General features: G+C 35.4%; 1 protein-coding gene across 1 annotated transcript in view; it reads left to right on the forward strand.

Annotated features, from left to right (window-relative positions):
- The first annotated feature begins 3,096 nt into the window (after nucleotides 1–3,096).
- LOC149819947 (ferredoxin-dependent glutamate synthase, chloroplastic) overlaps nucleotides 3,097–24,421 on the forward strand; it is a 105,827-nt gene continuing 84,502 nt past the window's right edge. The window contains exons 1-8 of the mRNA XM_089983073.1: nucleotides 3,097–3,366; nucleotides 3,821–4,263; nucleotides 4,358–4,489; nucleotides 16,230–16,328; nucleotides 16,635–16,705; nucleotides 21,069–21,165; nucleotides 21,503–21,595; nucleotides 22,564–22,709. Of these exons, the coding sequence (XP_089839199.1) occupies nucleotides 3,174–3,366; nucleotides 3,821–4,263; nucleotides 4,358–4,489; nucleotides 16,230–16,328; nucleotides 16,635–16,705; nucleotides 21,069–21,165; nucleotides 21,503–21,595; nucleotides 22,564–22,709 (1,274 nt within the window). The 5' untranslated portion in view covers nucleotides 3,097–3,173. The remainder of the gene's footprint in view (nucleotides 3,367–3,820; nucleotides 4,264–4,357; nucleotides 4,490–16,229; nucleotides 16,329–16,634; nucleotides 16,706–21,068; nucleotides 21,166–21,502; nucleotides 21,596–22,563; nucleotides 22,710–24,421) is intronic.

Here is a 24,421-nt window from a genome sequence, read left to right on the forward strand (position 1 = left end):
TATATATATATATATATGCGATGACTTGTATGACTTGAATGCATATAGATTATGCTTTATTACATGAGTTAAGGTTGAATAGAATATTAAGTGATAAATGCTTTTAAATGCTTTATGGTCGAATGCTTGAAATGAATGACTCATAGGACGTTGTTCTCTTGTCTATCACTTGACGATGAATGAATAATATATCTTTACTTTTAAATGCTTGATATGTTTTCTTTAAGTTTTAGTTTGGGTTGCTTTACCAGACTTTAGCGAGTCTGACCCCGTTTTATGGGGGACAGGTAATGCAGGTAAAGTATGATGAGTAGTTGCTGGTCGAGCTGCATCCTCGAGGGTCCACTTTTACCTTGCGATCTTGGTATTCATGATCTTTTCGTTTTAAGTACTTGATCATGTAGAGATTGAAGTATTTTTTCATACTCTGATTTGAAATGAAATTAAAACTCTTCATATTTCAGTCTTATATGGTACGTGGTTTGAAATGTGTATATCCCGTACATTTTGATTTGATTGTTATCTTTAGTGTAACTGCGCCCAAAGTCTTAACTGTTTTTAAAAATTGTTTTCGCATTATAATATCTGTTTTACTTATACTTAAAAAAAAAATTTGGTTTCGAAATTTCAATATTTGAACTATAATAAGGTTAACATTTTTGGGGCATTACATTATTAATGATAGTTGGTTGTATTCGCCGATTTTTGCGACAATAGCTTGCTACACAGCAGGATTAACTGCATTTTATATGTTTCGTATGTATTTACTTACTTTCGAAGGACATTTACGTAGTCATTTTAAAAATTACAGCGGACATACAAATAGTTCCTTCTATTCAATATCTATATGAGGGCAAGAAGGTTCCAAACCAGTTAGTAATAATTTGCTTTTAGCAACAAGGAATAATAATGACAAGTCCTTTTTGAGTTGCTCGTTTTTTAATACATATAAAATTGCCGGTTATGTAAGAAACATGCGATCATCTTTTAGTACTCATTTTTTGAATAAGGACCCTTATACTTTACTATATCCGCATGAATCGAACAATACCATGTTATTTCCCCTGCTTATATTGGCCATATTTACTTTGTTCGTTGGATGCATAGGAATTCGTTTCGGGCAAGAAGTAATGGAGGTTGACATATTATCGAAATAGTTAACCCCATCGATGAAACTTTTACAACAGAATTCAACTGAAGATTGGTATAAATTTGTGACGAATGCGTTTTATTCAGTCAATATAGCCTATTTTGGAATATTTATAGCATCCGTTCCATACGGGTCTGTTTATTCAGACCGACAAAATTTGTACTTAATCAATTCATATATGGAAAGTTTTTCGGATAAGCCTGCTAAGATGTTGAGCTAGATGTGCATACAAGATATGGAAAGTTTTCCGGATTAACTAAACAAGGCACAAGAACAAAAATTTGGACTGACTGCAATTTGGATTATGTAGAAAGGGAAGAAGTGCATAATGATTCATATATGGCAATTGCTATTGACAAAGTATAAGTTTGGTTGGAAGAAAATGCTAGTGTCTTCAGCGGTGATGTCATTGCTTATGACATTCGAGGAAAATATTTGTGATAGAAAAAGTGCCATTGCAAAGTGTTGGGAATATTTTTTCTAGGGGTGAATCTACTTCATTAATGGTGATACGTTTCAGTTCATAATTGCTTTTTTGCTTCTGATATAAATCCCATTTTTTCTGGCTGGTGAGAAGATGGTTGTACTTGTAACCTATTGGGACTGCCTTCAGTCCATCATTTGGATAGAAAAGGATGATTAAGGACAAAGAAACATTACTATGATGCAGTAAAAGTACTTGTGTGACTATTAAGTGGTCACTTATTTCTTCTTCTTGGGCTCCCTAATTATTTTGACCGTGGAAGACTCAAATTAGACTTACCTCCTGTTTGCTACCAAAACCTCTATAGACTAATTTGAAGGAAAGAACATATGTATGGAAGGCATCATAAAAATTTATAGTGGTGCACATTATTGAAAAGTTTCAGCAGAGATGTTTGTATTTTCCCCAGGAATCAGCCTAGACTTTGCAGTTATTTTGACTGAGGAACACCCCAACTAAACTCAACTTCCATTCAGCAGAAATTATGAACTCAGTATGCAACATATCTGCTATTTTAGTGCTTATATTATGAAAATAAAAATCGGTAATGGAAAATTATAAAAATCCAAATAAAAAGAAATACAAGTATTGAGAGTTTTTAACTTTGACCTTGTGCAGTGTATGGTGAGAACATTATTGGTTTATCTTCTTTTTTAAACTTTTCTTCCAAAATGTACACCTTAATTTGGTGCGTTCTTGCTACCTATGCTGGTATAGAGACTAGCTAGACTTTTGAGGAGGATCATATGACTTGCACTATATGTTGCAAACCGAGCTTTCCAGATGTTAGGGTCTCTTTGGAGGACAGAATGTCTAAACAGCTTGCAGTCTGATTCTTTGTACTACCGAATAATGGACCTCTATTAGGGACTAGGTCATCCTTTTATATAGCTCTGCAGATGTCTGATTCTAGTTGTGCTAACTTGACTCTACCACCATGAATAAGTTCCTCTTTGTGTGTAATTTTGATAATAGAAGGAAACTATGACTTTGTACATATACATTTCTACAGGCCCACCATGGCAATACAAATGGAGCAGTCCTTTCTGTGTGGAAATGAATCCTCCATTTCAATGGCTATACCTTTCCCCCCTTTCCAGTTCTGCTGAAGGGGACGCTGCAATGAGTTTTTTTGCATGGACCCTTATGTGGGACGTGGACATGCCTTTAAAAGAATCAATTTGGTCATTGCAATGGTGTATACATGCCAAGGCTGTATCAGTGCTATCCATCTCTTGTGGTTGCAAATGGTACAATCATTTTAGAAACCAACAAGATGACCAAGTGCTTTTATCTCATGTTTCTTGGCGAGCTTTATTTTGTATTGTCTACTTTCTTGGTGAGGATTTGCAACTTTGTGTAACGTATCAGGTATTTTTGCATAGAGGCTTCATAATATTAATAAGGGTGATCTTTCAGGTGGTAAATTTAGAAGACATTCTTTCTGAAAGGGGAGCTTGTGGTGTTGGGTTCATTGCTAACTTGAAGCAGAAGGCATCTCATGGTATTGTAAGTGATGCACTGTCAGCCCTTGGCTGCATGGAGCATCGTGGAGGATGTGGTGCAGATAACGATTCTGGGGATGGTGCCGGACTGATGACTAGCATTCCATGGGATCTTTTCAACAATTGGGCTGACAAACAAGGCATTGCCCTGTTTGATGAATCAAACACTGGTGTAGGAATGGTTTTTCTTCCCAAAGATGAGATTCATTTGAGAGAAGCAAAAACAGGTGGCTTAGCATGCATTTACCATGTTATGTTACTTTCTTGTCATTAAAATATGGACACCTTTACTTATGCCTGTAAATGTTGTGTGCATCCTATTTGAATTAGATGCACATTGTCAATTCATGTTTACTACCACAAACTCAAATATTTGCTGGATTTTGTGCTGTTTCCTGATGTATCATCTTTTTTGCTTTGATTTACTCAGAACCATTATCTGCATGATCTTTGTTGCCAAGCAGCACTATGAAATGTCAATTTATTTTTCTTTCCTTTTGGTACTAAAAAAATTTCGCTTTGGCGCCCTTGTTTCCTTGGTCTGGTAATGCCTAATTAGTGGATCTGCCTTACATGTCTTATTGTACTTATCTTTGAAGCATAATATCTTAGTATCCTAAACTTTTGCTATTATTTTCTCATATGGTCTCTATGAGGAACACTAATTTACTAGTTTTGCAGTTATTTTAAATATTATGAAGCAAGAGGGGCTCGAGGTTCTTGGGTGGAGGCCTGTACCTACAAATGTTTCTGTAGTAGGCTACTATGCAAAAGAAACCATGCCTAATATACAACAAGTGTTTGTGAAAGTAGAAAAAGAAGACAATATTGATGACATTGAAAGGGAGTTGTATGTTACTCGAAAATTGATTGAAAGAGAAGCAAAACAAAAGGAATGGGGCAATGAACTCTATTTCTGCTCCCTATCCAATCAAACAATAGTCTATAAAGGTATGCTTCGGTCTGAGGTATTGGGGCCGTTCTATTTGGATCTTCAGAGTGAGCTATACAAATCACCTTTTGCTATTTATCATAGACGGTACAGCACAAATACTAGTCCAAGATGGCCTCTTGCTCAGCCAATGAGGTTACTTGGGCACAATGGGGAGATTAACACCATACAGGTTTGACTACTTCTAATCTGTTAGTTTATATATTATGTTCACTATAGCATACATTCATATTGATTAATTCTAGACATTTCAATGCCATTCTTAGGGAAACTTGAATTGGATGCAATCTCGTGAGTCATCACTGAAGTCTCCTGTTTGGCGTGGCCGTGAAAATGAAATTCGTCCTTTTGGTAATCCAAGGGCATCAGATTCAGCAAACCTTGATAGTACTGCCGAAGTATGTTCATCTCATCAAAGTACCTACTTTGCATGTTTTGTCAATGCATATGCTTATTTACTTTTTCATTTTGAGAATTTAACTTGTGCATTCTTTTGCAAGTTTTCTTCACACTCGGTTAATTTGGTGAATGAGATTAATTAATCAGTAAAGGTTGATGCAAGTTTGCATAAGGCTCTACATTTTGTGTGGTGATACAAGCAAACTATTACTTGGCATAAAATCATGTTGTTTGACCATATAATTTCTAACTTGGCATAAAATCCTGTTGTTTGACCATATAATTTCCTAAAGTGAGAATAGTTCAGTCTCAGGATTTATCATGTTTGTAACATTTATCATGTATTATCTGAGTTTTTAATTTTTAACCTTTGATTGATTATGCAAGATTTAGAAAAGATCCTGCACTGAAATCAAATGGGATTTAAAGTTTACATTGTTGGGGATTGTGGCGATTTATTGGCCAGTATTAGTTTATTAAGTTGCTCTTAAAAAGTATTTGTTTAGAATGGTGAAGACTTTGAAGCAGATTTATAAAAGGTTTGCTACCATACAATTATATAGTTCATCAAAGCTTTTTGGAAAGATTTGTTATGGTAATATGAAGAAAATCAAGTACAACATGAAGAAAATTGGTATAATTGGTTTGTGTCCTACGGTTAGCCACTTGGCCTTCTCCGCTTTCTTGGGTGATGAGCATAAATGAAATATTTGAAGAAATAGCATCAAATTTATTCTCAATTACATGGAAAAACAGAGATGAATGGATAGATTTTATTGGAAGCATTAACAGCAAGGAAACATAATAAGTCATACTGATTATAAGAATTGAAAATGGATTGAATATTTTCTGCTGGTAGATTGGTGGCCTAGTTCCATCAATAAGCGAGATTGATCAGGTAACAGTTAACGTGGATGCAGGCCAAAGAATTGGTGCATTGCGACTTGCGAGTCATCTAACATGATTTTCCTGAATTCATCAAAGAAATATTTATGCAAAAAGCACCGGACAAACGAGAGATCAAGTACATCTGAAGCATCTATGTACATCTACTGAAGGGCCTTAGCTCCATGTAGAATAGACCATGAATTAACTGTAACTAAAGGCTGTCTGCAGCAACCATCTGTCAATGTACTTTAAGAAAGCTAGGATGAAGCAATAGGATTAATTGAAGCAGCAATCTTATTGCACTTCTATGGCATGTGGACAAGCAGCTGATTGAACAGTAGGCCTCGTCTGCTACTAACTAGAACAGAGTGATGCCATACTTTCTATGGCATGCAGTGAAAATCGCTATGGATATTCATCGTGGTTGTTTTCATCCATTATTGTGGTGTATTGATATATAGGTATATAGATATACATGCATATATACATGTGCAGACATGCATATGTACATACATTATATTCAACCCTTTTCTTAAGAAATAATACATGTGTAAAATAGCCATGCCTCTGTACTTATACTTTTACAAACTTACATGTTGTACTCTATGTAACACCACCCCAATGCATACTCTCACCAATACCTATGTGACATAGCCCAGGAGTCTGTCATACTAAGAGCCCTTAAAGTAGTGTTCTTGCTGGAATTTGGCAGAATGAACCAAAAGAGACAATCATTATCAGTTATATGGTAGTACTTTTGTATTGATCTGGTTCAGTATATGCTAAACTGGAAAGGCCAAAGTTGGGTCATACCATATCTTCTTGACTGATCTTCCTTTTGTAAGGTTATGTCGTGTCTGTTAATATACTAAACCTCTCACTAAAGATCATTGTAACGCCCCAAAATTTCAACTTGTAATTTTGAAAACATTTAGACAAAACCTTTCAAAGTTCAGGATTTTGATCTTTCAAATCGTAAGCGGAAGAAATTTTCTTTTAGAGAGAAAAACAAGTTGACAATTATGAGCACGTTAGCTTACAAACCAATTTTACTTATAGAGAATTGCCAGGATGCCAACAGAAAGAGGGTGATTTCGAGTCATGTTGCATCGCGTCATCGGTTGTCTGTAAAGTCCTACTCGTCACCTGCCCATAAAATGGGTCAGTTTTATAACAAACTGGTAGGTGCACAAATCGACAATGTAGAATAAATAAAGTAGGACATCACAAGATAAACAATTTATTTCATTGAAAGCAGTAATAGCATTTGCAATTGCGAGAAATTAAATATGAGCATTAAAGACATTTAACATGCATATATTCACCAACATTTAACAGTTAAGGGAATAAGTAAATATGCATGATCTAATGCATAGCTGGAATATGCATGATTTATGTACAATGCATGAACACTTTATTATCTTTCCTTAAAATTTTTCTTTCCATATGCATGCCTTATATTAAATGCATAAATTTAAGTTTCTTTTTTTAATTACCGTTGCCCGCGGATACACCAAACGGGTAAAAATTCTTTGAGGTCAAGTTAGGTTCCCAGGGTAGCTTAACACACCAATTGTATTTTATTACTGGGTTTCACACTTAGCCCTCGACCGAAACAACCTTCAGAACATTAGACCATCCATTTAATGTTGGGGATACCAGAGACTACTCATCCACAAGTGTCACTTTTCTTGGTATACCAAAACAACAGCTGTGTCTAAACACCGCTCCCAGACAAAGTGACAGACTCTCCCTAAAACCGTGGTCAGGAGAAGAACCTCAATATCGGGTTCATGGGCAACAACACATAGGGAGTTTTAGTATCCTCACGGTCCCCAAACCGCTAAGTCCAAGATTACCTTTCCATAGAAGGAACATCAAGGGAAAGTTAATTACACAGTTATCTTTCTTATCTTATTGTTAATAGTAATTCCATAAATTTGCAAATCAACATGCAAACATAAGCTCGCAAATCATCATGCGCAACTCTTCACGGTCTGCCACCCGTGGCAACAATAGATCAGTGCAATTAAAACCATAATACCAAATATAACTTTTGCAATGCAAAAACAAGTACAGCAAGGAGCACACCGGCTCAAGGCATCCCACAACCCATGATGATCCATCTTGATCATCTATTAATTCATATGCAAAAATCTTAAGGAACATGCCAATGCATTCTGTTCATATCACGTGCCTTTTGATGCACAATCATGAATGCCAATTTAGAGATGTGCATGGAATAATAATATTCATATACATGTATTCATCATTACAATGCATGCTTCCATATAATCATGCAAAATACACTTTTTCATTCATGAACCAATTCAATTAAACATGTGAACCAATACATGATTTTATTCATGAATCGTACAACTGAACATATGAACACCCATGCCACTGATTACATGCAAGACATGATAATTTCAGGTCTTTACATGCATAAGAAACAATTATGCATTAATACCATGAACATGCATGTTATAAACAACCTAGACCTGTGTGTAATGTCATATTCTTTTGTATGCATAAAACCAAGTGTAATCCAATTAACACATGCAAACACTCATTTAATGCTCATTGCATACTTGCATTGCATACACATATCCACATTAAGGCGTAATTTCTTTAAGTGTTCATACACTTGCCAATGCATAAGTAAACAAGTAAAGCAAGTAAAGAAAATTAATGGCAGAAAACTAACTGCAAAACTAATCTATGCATGCAAAATATGACAACTATATGAAGCATGTAATAAAGACAAGTAAAGAACACAAGTCATATGAGTATCATCTATCATTATCTCAATTTCCTAAATCTTTATTTAATTCATTCAAAGTCCTCGTGCGACTTTTCCCTACCTCGGGATGTTGCGTCGTTGGACTGACACATTCCAAAAGCTCTAAATAGAGTTGTTGGACTGTGTCCAACAGCTCTATTGAGTCCTCTTTCAGTTGTGTATATAAAGGGGTGCAACCCCTCTTGTATTTCATTCCAATGCTTCTTAAGCAATTGGTTTTTCATATCAATAAAGAATACATTTTTATTTTTATTTTGTTTTATACCCTTTTTAAGGGTTATGCTTTAGTGTCATTCTTGACACTTGCCCTTGTGAATCTAAGCTCGTGTTTCGAAGATCCCCATTTCATTTCATGGTATCAGAGCCGCAGAAGTACTAAATCTTGAGGAAAAGCTGCCTCAGTTTTCATGCTCGTTTGCAAAAGTGTTCGCCACTTGAAGAGAAGTGTTTTATCACTTCATTGGGGAAGATTTCACATCTTGTATTATTTTTTTCTTCTTTCTTTTTCATTTTTCTTCTTGTTTCTCTTTTATCCCTATTCTTTCTCTCCTTGTAATCGATGGATGACAATGATAAAGTCACCATCATGCCTATGAAACTAAGCGATACGAACTATGTAACATGGGCTTCAATCATGAAGCACCATATATGGGGAAAAGGCCTATGAGGGATTGTGGATGGTTCCGATTCGGAACCTAAGCTATCTCTTACTAAAAAGGAGGGAGATAAAAAGGTCCCTCTATCGGAAGAAGAAAAAATCAAGGCTATTGCCTCATACGAGAAGAAATGGAAAGAATGGAGAATATCTCATGCGAAGATAATGTCATGGCTTATCAATAACGTTGACATTAAAAAATGCTCAAGTCTTGCCAAATTTGATCATGCCGATAAGGCATGGGAATACCTTAAGAATATGTATTCCCTTAAAGATATTGCACACGTGTGCAACCTCCAAGAAAAAGTTCGAATGATGACACAAGGAGACAAAACTATTCGTGAATATTACAATGGGTTGTCCGAACTTTGGGAAGAACTTTCCCTTTTAGAACCAAAGTGGCATTGTGCCGAAAACATCGAGCTTCGTCAGAAACAACTCGATGCTGAACATTTTTACCAGTTTATCACTGGATTAAGGCCGGAATTTGAAACTACTAAATCGACTCTACTTCACCGGGGAAAAATTCCTTCTATTGTTGAAACTATTGAAGAATTTACAATGGAAGAAAATCGTCTCCGGAAAGGTTCTTTAAAAATTGAAGATGATTCTGTTTTAGCCATGTCTAGACCAGGGAATCATGTTTGATCATATAGGCCTCCTCACTTTAACCGACAAAATGGTGACTATGATAAGAAGGTTATTTGTCATCACTGTCATGAACCGGGACACTACAGGCCACAATGTCCCAAACTTAAGGAGTTGAGAGAAAAAAGAGCTGCAATTGCTGGATCAGAGCCTAAAGATCAGGATGCACCAGTTTCCCTGGCCCAACTAATGGAGATTCTTCAGCATCTCATCAAAGGTGTCACTTCCATATCTGAAGCTTCAACCGGCGCAAAAGCCTCATTTTTTTCTGATCTAGGTAAAATTTCTTGGCTCCTTGACTCTGGTGCATCTTTTCATATGACCCCAAATAATCAAAGTCTATCCAAATGTGTTAAAAATAAAACAAGTGTGTCAAAGGTCTTTACTGCTGATGGGACTTCTCTTGAAATAGAAGGAATAGGAAATTTTGAAAAAAATTATAAAACAAAGAAATTTTCTATTCCAGAAATTAGACATGTTCCCAAATTAAATTTAAATCTTTTATCTGTATCTCAAATTTCTGATTATGGGTGTAATATTTCTTTTTCTTCTCATGGCTGTTGGGTACATGATCGCCAGTCAGGCAAGCTGATTGGGGAAGGCCATAGAGAATGATGACTCTATTACATGGATTTTTTGGAAATGCCGAAGAAAGCTTTTTGTTATAATATTCAAAAAATAGAGTTGGAACTGTGGCATAAGAGACTTGGTCACCTACATATAGCCAAAATCCAACATTTTCCAAATCTAGGAAAATTTTGTAACTCTGAATCATTTGATTGTAAAGATTGTATTCTCGGCAAAATGAAAAGATTACCATTTCAGAACAAAACTTTTTTCTCTTCAAGACCACTTGAATTAATACACTCGGATGTTTGGGGTCCTGCACCAGTAATTTCTAAAGGAGGATTTGTTTACTATGTTATTTTTGTCGATGATTTCTCTCGACATACGTGGATGTACTTTCTCAAACATAAGTCTGAAGTATTTTCATACTTTCAAACTTTTCATAATATGGTTAAAAACAAGTTTCAAAATGATATTACTATTTTTCGCAGAGATTCAGGGGGAGAGTTTTTATCCACAAATTTTCAAAATTATCTTAAATTGCATGGCATCACACATCAAAGATCTTGTCCTTATACACCTCAACAAAATAGACTGGCAGAACGAAAACATCGCCATATTATAGAAACCACTAGAACTTTATTAATAGCAAATCAAGTCCCTAAAGACTTTTGGGCAGAAGCTGCCTTAACTGCCACCTATCTCATTAATAGGATGCCATCTTCTTCGTTACAAAATATCACTCCCATTGAAAAACTTATGAACATTTCTCCAGACTACTCTAGACTAAGAATATTTGGGTGCAAATGTTTCATATTTATTGACAAAAATGATAAACTTTTCCCTCGTGCGATTCCCTGTGCCTTTTTAGGATATGCTGAAAACCAGAAAGGTTATAGATGTTTTGACTTCAAAAATAATAAACTATATGTGTCTAGAAATGTTTCTTTTCTTGAAAAGGAGAACTTCTTTGATTTTAGAAAATTAAAAGACATCACTGAGTACTCCTTTTTGCTAGATCTAACATCAACATCTAATGAATATGACCTTGACTGTAACTTTGATGATGATCAAAGAATTATTGATCTTAATGTTGAAAATGAAGTTCATAGAGATACTAGTATTCAATATTCCAGGCGACCAGAGTCTAATCCTCCATGTGCACTTGAAAAATATTCTAATATTCCAGCTAGACAATCATCCCGAGGCCTCCAGGAAAGTTTGTATCATACGAGTCTTTCTCACCCACATATAGGGCAGTTATTGCATTAATTCACTTATATGAAGAACCATCCACATATTTTCAAGCAAAAAATGATATCAAATTGATAGAAGCCATGAAAGCTGAATTAGATGCACTTGAAAAGGCTTCTACATGGAATATTCAAGATCTTTCTCCAGGAAAGAAAACTATAAGATGTCGATGGGTTTATAAAATTAAAACCAAGAGTGATGGTACTCTTGAAAGATATAAAGCCCGTTTAGTAGCCAAAGGTTATGCCCAAGAATATGGGATTGATTATGAAGAAACCTTTGCTTCGGTGGCTCGTATGACTACTGTTCGAACCTTAATTGCCTTAGCTTCTATCAAAAAATGATCTATTTTTTAAATGGATGTCAAAAATGCTTTTTTAAATGAAAAGTTAATTGAAGAAGTATGCATGAAACTCCCTTCTGGTCTAAGTATTCCTAAGGGTAAAGTCCTTCGCTTAGAAAAAACTCTTTATGGACTTAAACAAGCACCAAAAGCTTGGTATGATAGGTTTAGTCGTGTTATGATTGATATTGGTTTTCAATTCTGTTTAACTGACACTGTTTTGTTTATTAAGAATTCTGATGCAGGGATCATTGTGCTTATTCTCTATGTGGATGATATGATCATCACCGGAAGCGATAAATAGGGAGTTGAAACAATCAAAACACTTCTTAAATCTCATTTTGAAATGACTGATTTGGGCTTGTTGAGATATTTTTTAGGCATTGAAGTTGCTTATTCTCCTAGATGATATTTATTATCTCAGACTAAATTTGCTTTTGATATTGTTTTCAGGTCTGGTATTACTGATGATAAGAAAGTTGACACTCCAGAAGTTGTTAATGTTAAAATGAAGATTGATGATGAAGAACTTCTTGCAGACCCTACACCTTACAGACAGCTTGTCGGGGCACTTTCCTATCTATCCATTACCAGACCAGATATAGCACATGCTGTTCACACAGCAAGTCAATTTCAACATGCTCTTACTTCTGTTCATATGGGAGCAGTCATGCGTATTATCAGATACATCAAGTCCTCTCTTTCACGAGGACTTTTCTTATCTTCCTCCTCTTCTCTTGATTTAATTACATATACTGATGCTGATTGGGGAGGTGATTCCAATAACAGACACTCAACCACGGGCTTTTGTGTCTTTTTAGGAGAATCATTAATCTCGTGGAGGTGTAAAAAGCAGCAGAAGGTATCTCTCTCATCCACTGAAGCTGAATACAGAGCCATGGCAACCACGACCATGGAAGTAGTTTGGCTCCGAAGACTGCTTGCTGACATGGGAGCTGAAGCAACAAAGGCTTCACAAATGTGTTGTGACAACAAAAGTGCGATCTACATTCTCAGTAACAGAACATTCCATGAACGCACCAAACACATCGAAATGGATTGTCACTACGTCAGAGAGGAATATCTATACGGGATAATTGATCTGCCATATGTCACTTCAGAATATCAGTTACCAGACTTCTTTACAAAGCCTCTCGCTGCTCCCTGATTTCACTTTCTCTTAGACAGACTTTCGCTCATTGTACCGTAAGTTTGAGGGAGAGTGTTAAAATGTAAAACTGTATATATATAATAATATTATATTATTATATATATATACATTTTTCATTTCTTTCTTTTCTGTAAATTTTTTCATTTATTTTTATTTTTTGTCTTTATGTCATCTAGTTCAGTTTGAACTAGAATGACTGTTGCTAGTCAAGTCCTGTCCAGACTTGACTAGCAATAGAGCTGTTGGACTGACACATTCCAACAGTTCTAAATAGAGCTGTTGGACTGTGTTCAACAGCTCTATTGAGTCCTCTTTCAGTTGTGTATATAAAGGGGTGCAACCCCTCTTGTATTTCATTCCAATGCTTTTTAAGCAATTGGTTTTTCATATCAATAAAGAATACATTTTTATTTTTATTTTGTTTCCAGTTATACCCTTTTTAAGGTTTATGCTTTAGTGTCATTCTTGACACTCGCCCTTGTGAATCTAAGCTCATGTTTCGAAGATCCCCATTTCATTTCACGCGATTCGGGAAACCCCAAAGGGGTTTCTTTTTTCTCGCAGAGGGGGAAAGGGAGAGACGCGACTGCGGGGGGGGGGGGACGAAGAGGGTTTAAAAGAATCCCTCACCCTCGATAACCATAGCGGGTCCAGGTCGGATCCTGGCCTGACCCAACTCCATTTTTTTTTATAAAACGTGGGTTTTACAATCATCCTTGTTGCATGGGGTATCTTAAACATGTCTGATGCAACAAAATGTTTCTGTAGAGTCTACACGCTAATTATCAAAGAAAAAAAATGTGAAATTAGTATTTAATAAATAGTTGATGGTAATAGTAAATATACTGTCATGAAATGGCACGAAATTCAAGACAAACAAAATAAAAAATAATGAATCAAAATGCTAAATGCATTTAGTTAAATACAAAAAACAACTTGTACATTCAAAAGACCAACAATGGATAAAAATAAATTTTTTTATTAATCATCAAAAATACAAAATAAATCTTCACTACATACACTCAAGCACACACACACACACTCTCAACTATACAACAAAAGAATGAGAAATATATAGAGGAACACATAAAGGCCGTTAGATCAAGTCCTAAAGGCTAGTTTAACTAATCAAACTAGTTGTTAGAGCAAATCCCAATAGCTAGTTTGACTATTCAAACTAGCCATTAAAGCAAATCCTAACGGCTAGTGGTCATTCAAAAAATGACCAAAAAATAGAAAATAAAAAATATAAAAAAATTTAACCATTTTAATAATGACAAAAAAACATAATCTAACCTAAAGTATACATTAGGTATACTTAACCTAAATCCTAAAAAGTACATATAGAAAATACCTAACTAAATACATAAAAAGTATACTTTGGTATACTTTGAATCAATGTTGTAAGTATCACAACTATGGGAAAAATCGATATGATAAACACTCATATCGCGGTACGAGTGTGTATCGTATCCGTATTGGGTGTATTATACGATACAACCCTGTATCATACCATATCGTATGATACAGGGTGTATCGTACGATACACCTTCAACGCACTTTCAAAAGGGCCAAATCGTATTTTTTATTTTTTGGGTTTTAAATACCTCTTGAGGGCCAACTTCATTTGTATAGATGTCATTAGAGGGGTATCCACACACCCTAAGTGTCGTGAGAGTGATTTGGGGGCCGATCTGTTGGGAAATGACTCAACACACTATATCGATCTATCGATAGATCAATCTATCAATGGATCAAAAAACAAAAAATGGGAAGAAGAGAAAATCAACCACACAAAGAACAAGGATTTTACGTGGTTCGGCAAGAGTTGCCTACGTCCATGGCCGCACTAAGTTCCACTATTAAGATTGAGATTCTCCCATTACAAAAGACAAATTGCCCTTTTTAAATACAAGGAGTCTAGGGCAACCTATTTTGGGTAAAATTATAAAATTACCCTCTACTAAAAACATTTTTCCCAGGGGATCACACTCCTCGAACCCCCACCTTACGGGTAGGAGGCGGGGGGGGGGGAGGGCCCCCGCCAACTTATCACAAAGTTGAATCCACATAAATTAAGGATTTATATCAAGGTAGAAATCAGGCTTCACATTCCATTAACACGATCTGTGCACAAGGGAGAGGGCTTTTGCAGTTTGCTCAACTAAGAGGAGGTAGATGATGAAGAATCCACGCATATTGGAGATGATGTGGATGTCAAAGAAGAAGAAGACGTTTGAGGTTATATTTTCAAAAAACTTCGTTATTTAACACTTAAGTGTTCGTAAACTTGGTTATTTTGTTTTTGTTTATGTAATATGAAAGTATTAGTCTTGTGGCATGTTCTTAATTGCGAGATATTTAATATTTTGCATTGTTCTTGTGAGATGATTGATGTTTGATGATGTCTTATGCAGCTCATAGAAACATAAATGCTTCATATGTGATTTTATGGTTGTATTTTGTGCAATTCACCATTGTTTCATGTGTTATGTTTTTTTTAGAATTTTGCTTTCTTATTTTTCTTTATTTTTTAGGATTTTTTAAATTTTTTATTAAAGGATTATGATTTTTATGATACGTATCTTATTTTGGGCCCGACCGATATGGGTAACGATTCGATACTTACAATCTTGCTTTGAATACAAGGAAAAAAGGAAATACAAGAGAAATAGAAATGCAAGAAAAATACCTAAGTACATCTTGGTATACTTGGATATATACAAACTATACAAACAATACATGTATCTTAACATATATGCTATTATCTATTTTATTAATGACTAGTAACTCATTAGGATTGAGCCCTTAATTGCCCTACCTATAGTGGTAAACCTTGGGAAAGTCGACTGGCCCCACACTGTCGACTGGCCCCACACTGCTGCTCCATACTTGTCACAGTTTTGATTGCAGAGGCAATCAAACTTGTGTTGTCCACGGCCTCCTGACATCTGGATACTTGCCGTAACCAATTGGGCCGCCCACAGGGATACTTTGTTGTTTTTTATTGATCAGGATTTCTGCACTTCATTATACTGGTTAAACCGTTAAACCTTAGAATTGTAGATTAATCTAATTCTCAAAGTTAGTGCATGCAGTTATTTTATTTATTGCGGTCATACTGCTGTATAACAGTAGTTCAGCCAATTTTAATTAGTGCAGTAAGGTGTGCGATGTAACATCTGTTTTACATTGACCACAAACATGTATTTTTTGTGAAGTATGGTGATCTTTCAAAATTGAAGTTTCAATAGTGAAAATCTGTTCTTATTCTTTGTCATTGATAGATTAGAGTTTTGTACCCCATCATTGGTTTTTACTTTTCTAATTTATGCTCTCTAAGTGTTTCATATTTTGGCATCTTTCCTCTGATCCTGTTTCCTTGGTTCTCTTGATGTGTTATCAATCAGTTGTTATTGAGAAGTGGGCGTAGTGCAGAGGAAGCGCTTATGATTCTTGTCCCAGAGGCATACAAGAACCATCCTACCTTAATGATCAAATATCCAGAGGTATTTTCATGTTGACATGGTATGCACAAGCGGAATTACTGCACAACTGAAAGTACTTTATAATCTCTCACTAAATGGCTACATGTTCTTAATAAGTTATTGTTCCTTTTTCATGTGACCTTTTGAGAGGATAAAAATGAAAAGAGACCTTTGTATCCTTGTTTTTGGATTTTCTTTCAATGACTTGTCAGCTATGTTTGAAGAACTAATCAGGTTTCGTTTGAAGTTTTTAATAACTTTTATCTTTTTGGCTATCCTGAGTGGATGTTGTCTAAGCTTTCTATCGATATCTCTTTTTCTTTGTAGGTTGTCGACTTCTATGACTATTACAAAGGGCAAATGGAAGCATGGGATGGTCCTGCCTTACTCTTATTCAGGTTCTGAATCTTAAGCTCAGGCCTATAATATACATAGCCAAAAAATTATTAATATGACGATCTTTAGATTTGCCTGATTATTTAGTTCGAATAATCTTTAAACTGTGTTGTCAAATAATGCAGTCTTTTTTAGAATGACTGCAAGTAGGATTATTGCAATCAGTAAATGCAGGTTTGACTTGTTTGAGTCTATATCATATTTTGTAGTGTTTATTCTTAATTTTTATTGTATGTCTCCATTCACTCATATGGAGAAGACTCTTTCTCTTTGGGTTATGGTAAAATTTTGGATAGATCCAACTGCATATATGGGCTAGTTCGTGCACAACATGAATCTGGTTCCTTCTGATACAAACTATGTTGGCAAAATGGTGCAATTGGTTGGATCAATAAGGAAAAAAAAACTGTTGGAGTTGCTATTGCAGAGCTATGAAAATCAAGGTGTTTAATACTCTTTGAAGAATTGTATCTTCTGACTAGTTGTGCTGCTGTAGTTAGATTTGCTGCCAAAGAAGATCATATAAGAATATCTGCTTTTCTCAGATTTCTATTTTGTGATGTTCTATTAGAATTTCTGGAAAAAACTTATGCTGATTTATCTCTTGTTTGTAAATGAATCTCGTGTCCGTATCATTGCTCTAGATCAAAATCAGATTCAGCTTCTCATTGAGGAAACATTTTCTGAGACCCTCTTTGGGGAAATCTTTTGTAACTAAGCGGTATTATAGATCTTTTTTGATGTCATTTTTGGGTAGGGAATAAGGGACCATACATCCATTTTCACGTGCTTAGCCTTGTTACTTGCCCATAGTGACATGAACAAAAAGAAAATGAACACTGTTGCTTAAAAGAAGTTTCCAATCGAAGAGGATGTGCATGCACATGTATGCGTACAGCACATGTGCATATCTATCTATATGTGTGTGTGTGTGTGTGTGTGTGTGTGTGTGTGTGCACATGAACTAACAAAAGAAAATGAACATGTGTTGCTTCAAATAAGTTTCCATCAAAGGAGATATGCATGCAGGTGTATGCACACACTCATGTGTGTGCGTGTATGCATGCACGTTCTCAAACATATAGGAAAGGCATAAACATGCTCAAGTGTATACGGCTATAAATATGCTTTATCTGTTTTTGGCCATTTCGTTATATGTTTCTAGCATATAAAATAGTTTCTTCGTATGTCACATGGGTGCGGGGGTGTGGCACTTTCAAAAACCTTGGGTGCGGGGGTGTGGCACTTTCAAAAACCTTGGGTGCGGGGGTGCAACAAAAAATAAATAAATAATATATATATATATCCGTGGGTCCTGCTGCTCGGTCAGCGGGCGGGGGTCCAGGGGGGCCACCCTTGGCGGGGGGTTATAGGGGGGCAGCGCCCCCCCAAGATATTTTTTTAAAATTCCGCAGCCCATTTCATAGGGCAAATTTAAAAAAAAAATCCAAAAAATGGACCAAAATGACCCTGGGTGCGTTGATCGCACCCAGGGTTGGGTTGACTGCACCGGGTGCCGCACCCGCACCTGCGTCGCGTCGACGCGGGTGCGGTACCTGTCTGGCCGAATCCCTGTGACATAGGTTTCTTCTGCATTGTTTGTGGTGTATATATATATATATATATATATATATATATATATATGTCGACGATATGGGTGTTATTTTGAAAACATCGCGATAATATTGGCAAAATCAAGGATGTGTCCAATAATTATTGGCAAAATATCACGACATTTTCAAAGTATCAACAAATATAAAAATATTGCGATTTGGTCATGATATTCTCATGATATGTTTGAAAAAATTCCTTATTTTATATATTTAAGCTAATTTTTGTAGTTTTTTTTATATTTTAAATACTTTTCAAACTTATTTTTGTAATGAAATAGTGGAAAATGCAAAAGCAATGTCACTAAGGGCTTACAAGATCACAATCACAAACCAATGCCACTAAGGGCTTATAAGATCACAATCACAATGTGCACAAGCACAAGTCCACTATGGGACAATACGATAACCAACAAAGGGCAACAACAAAAGCACTAAGTGCATATAAAACATTAAATAACTAAATAAAAAAACACAAAACATAAAAATATTTATCTTTATTTAGCATAAATGCTTAAGAGAAGCATTGGAAAATGAAAGGGGATAAAAGCCCCTATTTATACACATACAAGAGAGAGGGAGACCTCAATAGAGCTGTTGGACTGTTTCAACAGCTATACTTAGTATTTGACCAAATAGTATCTATAAAAACAAAAAAAAGACAAAAAGAAAAGAATAAAATAAAGTACTAGTTTGCCCCTAATGGGCACAACCTATTACAAGAACTGAAACAACCAAAATACCCCTAATGAGTATTTACCTATTATATCATTTATAAATAAAATATATATACATATATATGAATATATATGTATATATGTACAATATGAATTATATATATATATATATATATAATTATATATGTATTTATGTATGAGAATACATATATATATACATGTACAACTTAACAATTTTCTTATATTTTTGCAAGAAAAATTGATACAAAACCTAGTATTTTTTATCTTTCTTATTATATATATATATTTTAATTTTTAAAACTCTGAGATTTTCCCGAGAAAAACCAGTTTTTGAAAATCTCTTGGAGAAAAGGCCTTGCCAAGAAATTACCTTGAACAATATAGGTGACTATGGTACATATGTATGTATTCTTTTGAATAAAAGCAGTGTTTTGCCTACCTTACTAGTTTTATAGGAGTATATATGTGACACTTTTTATCAGGATCACATAAGAGAAACATGGTGTCAATGTCATATAGATGACATTAATGACAAGAAGAAACAGTGCGTGCAAAACACAAGTAGAATGGCGTGAAAGCTGTATCATCAATTAGCAGTTTTCTGTTGTTCATTTCTTGAGCTATCTCTGCATCTTTATCGGGCTGTCCTCTAAGCTGCTTATATTTTGACATAGTCCATTGCCCTTTAGTCCATTCTGATGCCAATGCAGGCAACTGAGCAGTACTAGTATTCTTTAGCAGCTTCAGTATTGACGATTGCATGCGTATCCTGGAGGCTGAATGCGATACCACTATAATCCCATGAGTTTCAAATCTGATGGACTATAAGATTCTTGAGATGGCCATCCAGCAATTGGCTGGCATGAGCAAATAATGGAGGTCTATCTGGTAGTCTTTTGCATGACCAAATAGTGATTCCTCTGCAATCTACCATGGTGTTGTGGATGACTCACACCTTAAGAATTGTCGCGGGAAAATTGGTCTCCTGAAATGTCATATTGGAGCTTGGAAAACAATATAGTAATTCAAAGTATGAATATTCAGAAATGCATGCATCTGGCAATGGTTGACTAGTGTACTAGTACCTCCAGAAGCAAGTTCTTGGTGCTCATTTAGCATTATCTGATAATTTTTGGGTGCTCCAGACCCTAAGTTCTTGCATATTTTTATCACTTTTGTGAAAGGTCAGTCTAGCACATCAGCGAAGGTTATTTTGAATTCAACTGAAACATCCAAACAGGTGTTTTTGTCTATAAGGTTCTCATGTTATTCCTTAGAAATGTTGGTTGAAATTCGCAAGTGTTTGGAGATGGCGTTATGCAGCTCATATTTGGTTCCAAAATAAGAAAAAGGAAAAAGGAGATCTTGTTGACAATGCATCTGTCTGATGCTATGTCACATGGACACTTCACTTAGCATGTCTATCCCGTATTGACACGACACGACAGGACACACCACTTGGACACTTCACGGACACGATACGACACTTCATTGACATAGTCAAACCAGTTTCACGCACAGTCAACATTGTGTCATTAACTTTATCTATTTTCTTTTCTGATATTATTTACTTATTTTATATTCACTTGAGTTTTTTTTCTTTAAAATTTGTCATCAATTACATTACATTTCAATTTCAACTTAGTTTCATCATTTGATGTTCATAATTGTAGTGATTTAAAATTGTTGCTTTATACACATACACACATACATACATCTATGTATGTGTACGGCCGTGTCCCTATGTCCTAATTTTTTAATGTATCGTATTGCGCTAAGCATATTTGCATTGTGTCCCGCTCCCACATCTTTATCCATGTGACATAGGTCATATGTATGACTTGTTTTTGTGGACTTTTTCCTTCATAAACTTTCAGTGTAGACGATCTTAACTTTGCCCAAACCCCATGTTTTGTCATATGCTGTTTCAATATTTCCGTTAAAAAGAAATATATCTGCATATGCCCAATAGAATTATATTATGGTCCTAAAGTATGAAAAGTGATTCCAGAACTTATCCTGTTCTATGATTCTGTCATTTTTTGTGATTCATCTAGTGATGGAAAAACAGTGGGAGCTTGTCTTGATCGTAATGGACTGCGTCCTGCTCGATATTGGAGGACAGTAGATGATATGGTCTATGTTGCATCTGAGGTTTGTTCCTCAGTCTCTTTTTCCTCTTGAATCTTTCTTTATTCAGTATGCTTGTAAGTCTGTTCTTTGATAAAGCATGATGTCTTAGGTATATTATCAATTCTTCTTGCTAGGTGAGAAGGTAGGGGACAAAAGAAAAAAAGCCTTTTCTTTTTGAGAAAGCTTCCTACTGTTTGATTTGGAGAATGCTTATGTAGACTTGCTTACTATGTGCTGAATTATTCTGTAACTGTTTCTTTGTTTTATATTATGCTTTATTTTATTCAATTATGGGGATGATTTTGGGAAATTCAATACTTTCTTGCTGGTGATGTGTTTTCCTTGTTTACCATGAAAGGTGGGTGTTCTGCCAATGGATGAATCAAAAGTCATCATGAAAGGCCGCTTAGGTCCCGGGATGATGATCACTGTGGATCTTAGGAGCGGCGAGGTACTATTTATTTTTTAAACATATCTTGCACGTGATTATATAATAAGGCCTTCTTCTTGTTTTAATGATGATATTATATTTCATTATGAAGATACTATATCTGCATGTGGTTCTACATGCTAAAATATCCTCGGCCCATAGGGATGAATTACAGTGCCTGTATTCCCTATGGCACTGTAAAATTTTAGACTGTCTTAAAACTATTGTCTTACTGGTTGCTGCCAGTTTCTCAAAACTTTGCATCTATATAAACATTTGTTTTCAAATCCAATCTGAATTTCCAATCAACTTGGTAATTTTCTTTTATACACCCATGTCCTAAGCCTGTAATGGATTTTTAAGCTTTGATTATCACATCAATACTTCTTGATGTTTCTTCTTTGTAATATTATTGAAGATTGGGATAGGCTAATGTAAGTATTCTATGAACTGATTGCTTGAACTTTCTTTCTCATAGCATAATATCAATTTCTCTAAATGAAAGTTTTGGATTTTCCTTTACATGATACAATTGGTTGGTTTGAACTTCATAGGCCGTAACTTCAGGAAGCACGTATTCAGCTGTGATTTTTTTTGATAACCTATTAATCTGTGAGTTTAGAAATGCTTCTTTTTGTAGAACAGTTCCTCATTTCTTTAAAAGACACAAATGACAGTTATGTGTCTGCTCCGACACAAACCCTCTGGATGATAGCTTATCTGAAAGAAGTATTCCTTGATTCTAATTTATGTTGTGCAGCTTGAGTAAAAGGCTTGATTACTGTTTACAGAACATGCAGCTTAACTTTGCCATGTAAAAGAACACCTCTCTTATGAGATCAGTTTTATATTTTTGCACTGGAAAATTTTATGACATCTTGCAACTTTATTCCAACTTGAATATTGGTGTTGCTCGGCCTTTATCCATTTGCATGTTTTGTTTCCTGAACAGCCAGGTGATATGTTCATGCAATTCTGCTGTTTTTCAGGTATATGAGAATACAGAGGTTAAAAAGCGTGTTGCCTTGGCAAACCCATACCGGAAGTGGCTGGATGAAAATTCAAGAACACTGAAGCCATCAAACTTCCTTGCTTCAGCACTTATGGACAGTGAAACAATCTTAAGGCATCAGCAGTAAGAATCCTACATTCCTAGTTGATTTGAATTTTTTTTTGAAACATTCTTCTAGATAGCAATCCTCTCTGGAGAATGATGACTGCTCCAGTAACATAAACTGTGTGGTGATGTACTTGTAAGCTATGCCACAGATATCACTGATTTTTTTTGGAAATATCTCCCACGTAACATTTTCAGTCGTCGATATGATGATGAAAATATCATAGTATTTTCAAAATAACATCTATATTGAAAAAAATTGTGATAGTAATGCAGTAAAGCTACTTCTTTAATTTTTATTACTTTCTTTCATGTTATTCATACATTATTTATATTTTCTGATATTTTTCTGAGACCTTGCTTTGAAAAAATATTTTAAATTTTCACAAGATTTACCCTCACCGAGAAAATCCCAATATCAAGACGTGTCTAGGGCTGGCAAACGAGATGAGCTGCTCTTGGGGTCAAGTCATTTGTCTCACCCAAAACTCATTCAAACGTGTAAATTAAGCTCAGCAAGCCAAGCCACGTGCAGCTTGTAAAGCATATATGAGCTAAGCATGAATAAAGGGTGTTTGGCGCAGCTTAGTTTGTGTAGGCTTACTAATGTATCTTACATATTACATATTATTATACATATACACACTATTTATTATATATATATATGTTTTATGCTAGTATTATATATAAAGTACATAAATCAAAATGTAGAAAACAAAGTATCTTAGAAAACTAGCCAGTGTGTGATCGGCTCGCAAAGCTCGATCTTAACAAGCTTGGGCTTGGCTTGGCTTGTCACAAGCTCATGGGCACGAGCAGGGATTCACCCTTAATGAGCCAAGCCCAAACACCTTGAGTGTAATGAAAGAGTCCCAAGAGTGCAAAAGCACAAAGCCACCAAGGGCAAGCATGCTAGCCACTAGGGGCGCTCATCCAGCTCAATAGTTGCATATAGTTTCGTGCCTTCAATAGCACCAAATATTAACCCTATATATATATACTCACTTACCACCGCATGTGTCATTGCTTGTAAGTGCAGATAGGTCCTGTCAGAGCTGAAATTCAATCTCATTATTGTCTATAACTCAAAATAAATTCAAGTATGGATATGTGGATGTGACAATATGTCTGGGTTATATGGTTACGTGCTTCAGCCAGTTGCATTATGCATATTGTTATTGCATATTCATCTTGATTGCTGATTGATGCATGCTTTAGTTTGTAACTTTTTAGTCTTCTATTGTGTGTTAGAGAGGTTTCTACCTCTAATCTTAAACTGTCTCTACAACCTGATGTTGTGCTTCTATTATATTATTTTCATGATGTTCCAGAAATTTGAGGACACCTATTAGGTAGTAGAACAACATTTAGGTGGTACAGTGGGCGATTGAGGTTATTGTAGATAAATCTTGCGGTAAAAAAAGTAAATGACTCAATTCAGTTTCCTGTCATTTCATGGAAATTTGATTTTAACAGGTTTATGTCATCTTTTCCAGTGTATGATTTGGTTCTTAGATGTTTGTCATGACCCACAAACATTCTGGACTTGTGGTTAATCTGAATGTCCCTTTCACTTCTAGTTTCTGTTCTAAAATGATTACTTTGTCAATTAAACTAGCAATTAACCTTGGTTGGCGATATTTGTCCTTCTGCAAGCTTTTGATTTTCAATAACCTTAGTGATAAAATATTATCAGCCTTCTGAACATGCTCATTTTTTATGAAGGCCTT

This window comes from Nuphar pumila, chromosome 12 (genome assembly GCF_984573655.1).
Source record: "Nuphar pumila chromosome 12, dmNupPumi1.hap1.1, whole genome shotgun sequence".
NCBI classification, from domain to species: Eukaryota; Viridiplantae; Streptophyta; class Magnoliopsida; order Nymphaeales; family Nymphaeaceae; genus Nuphar; species Nuphar pumila.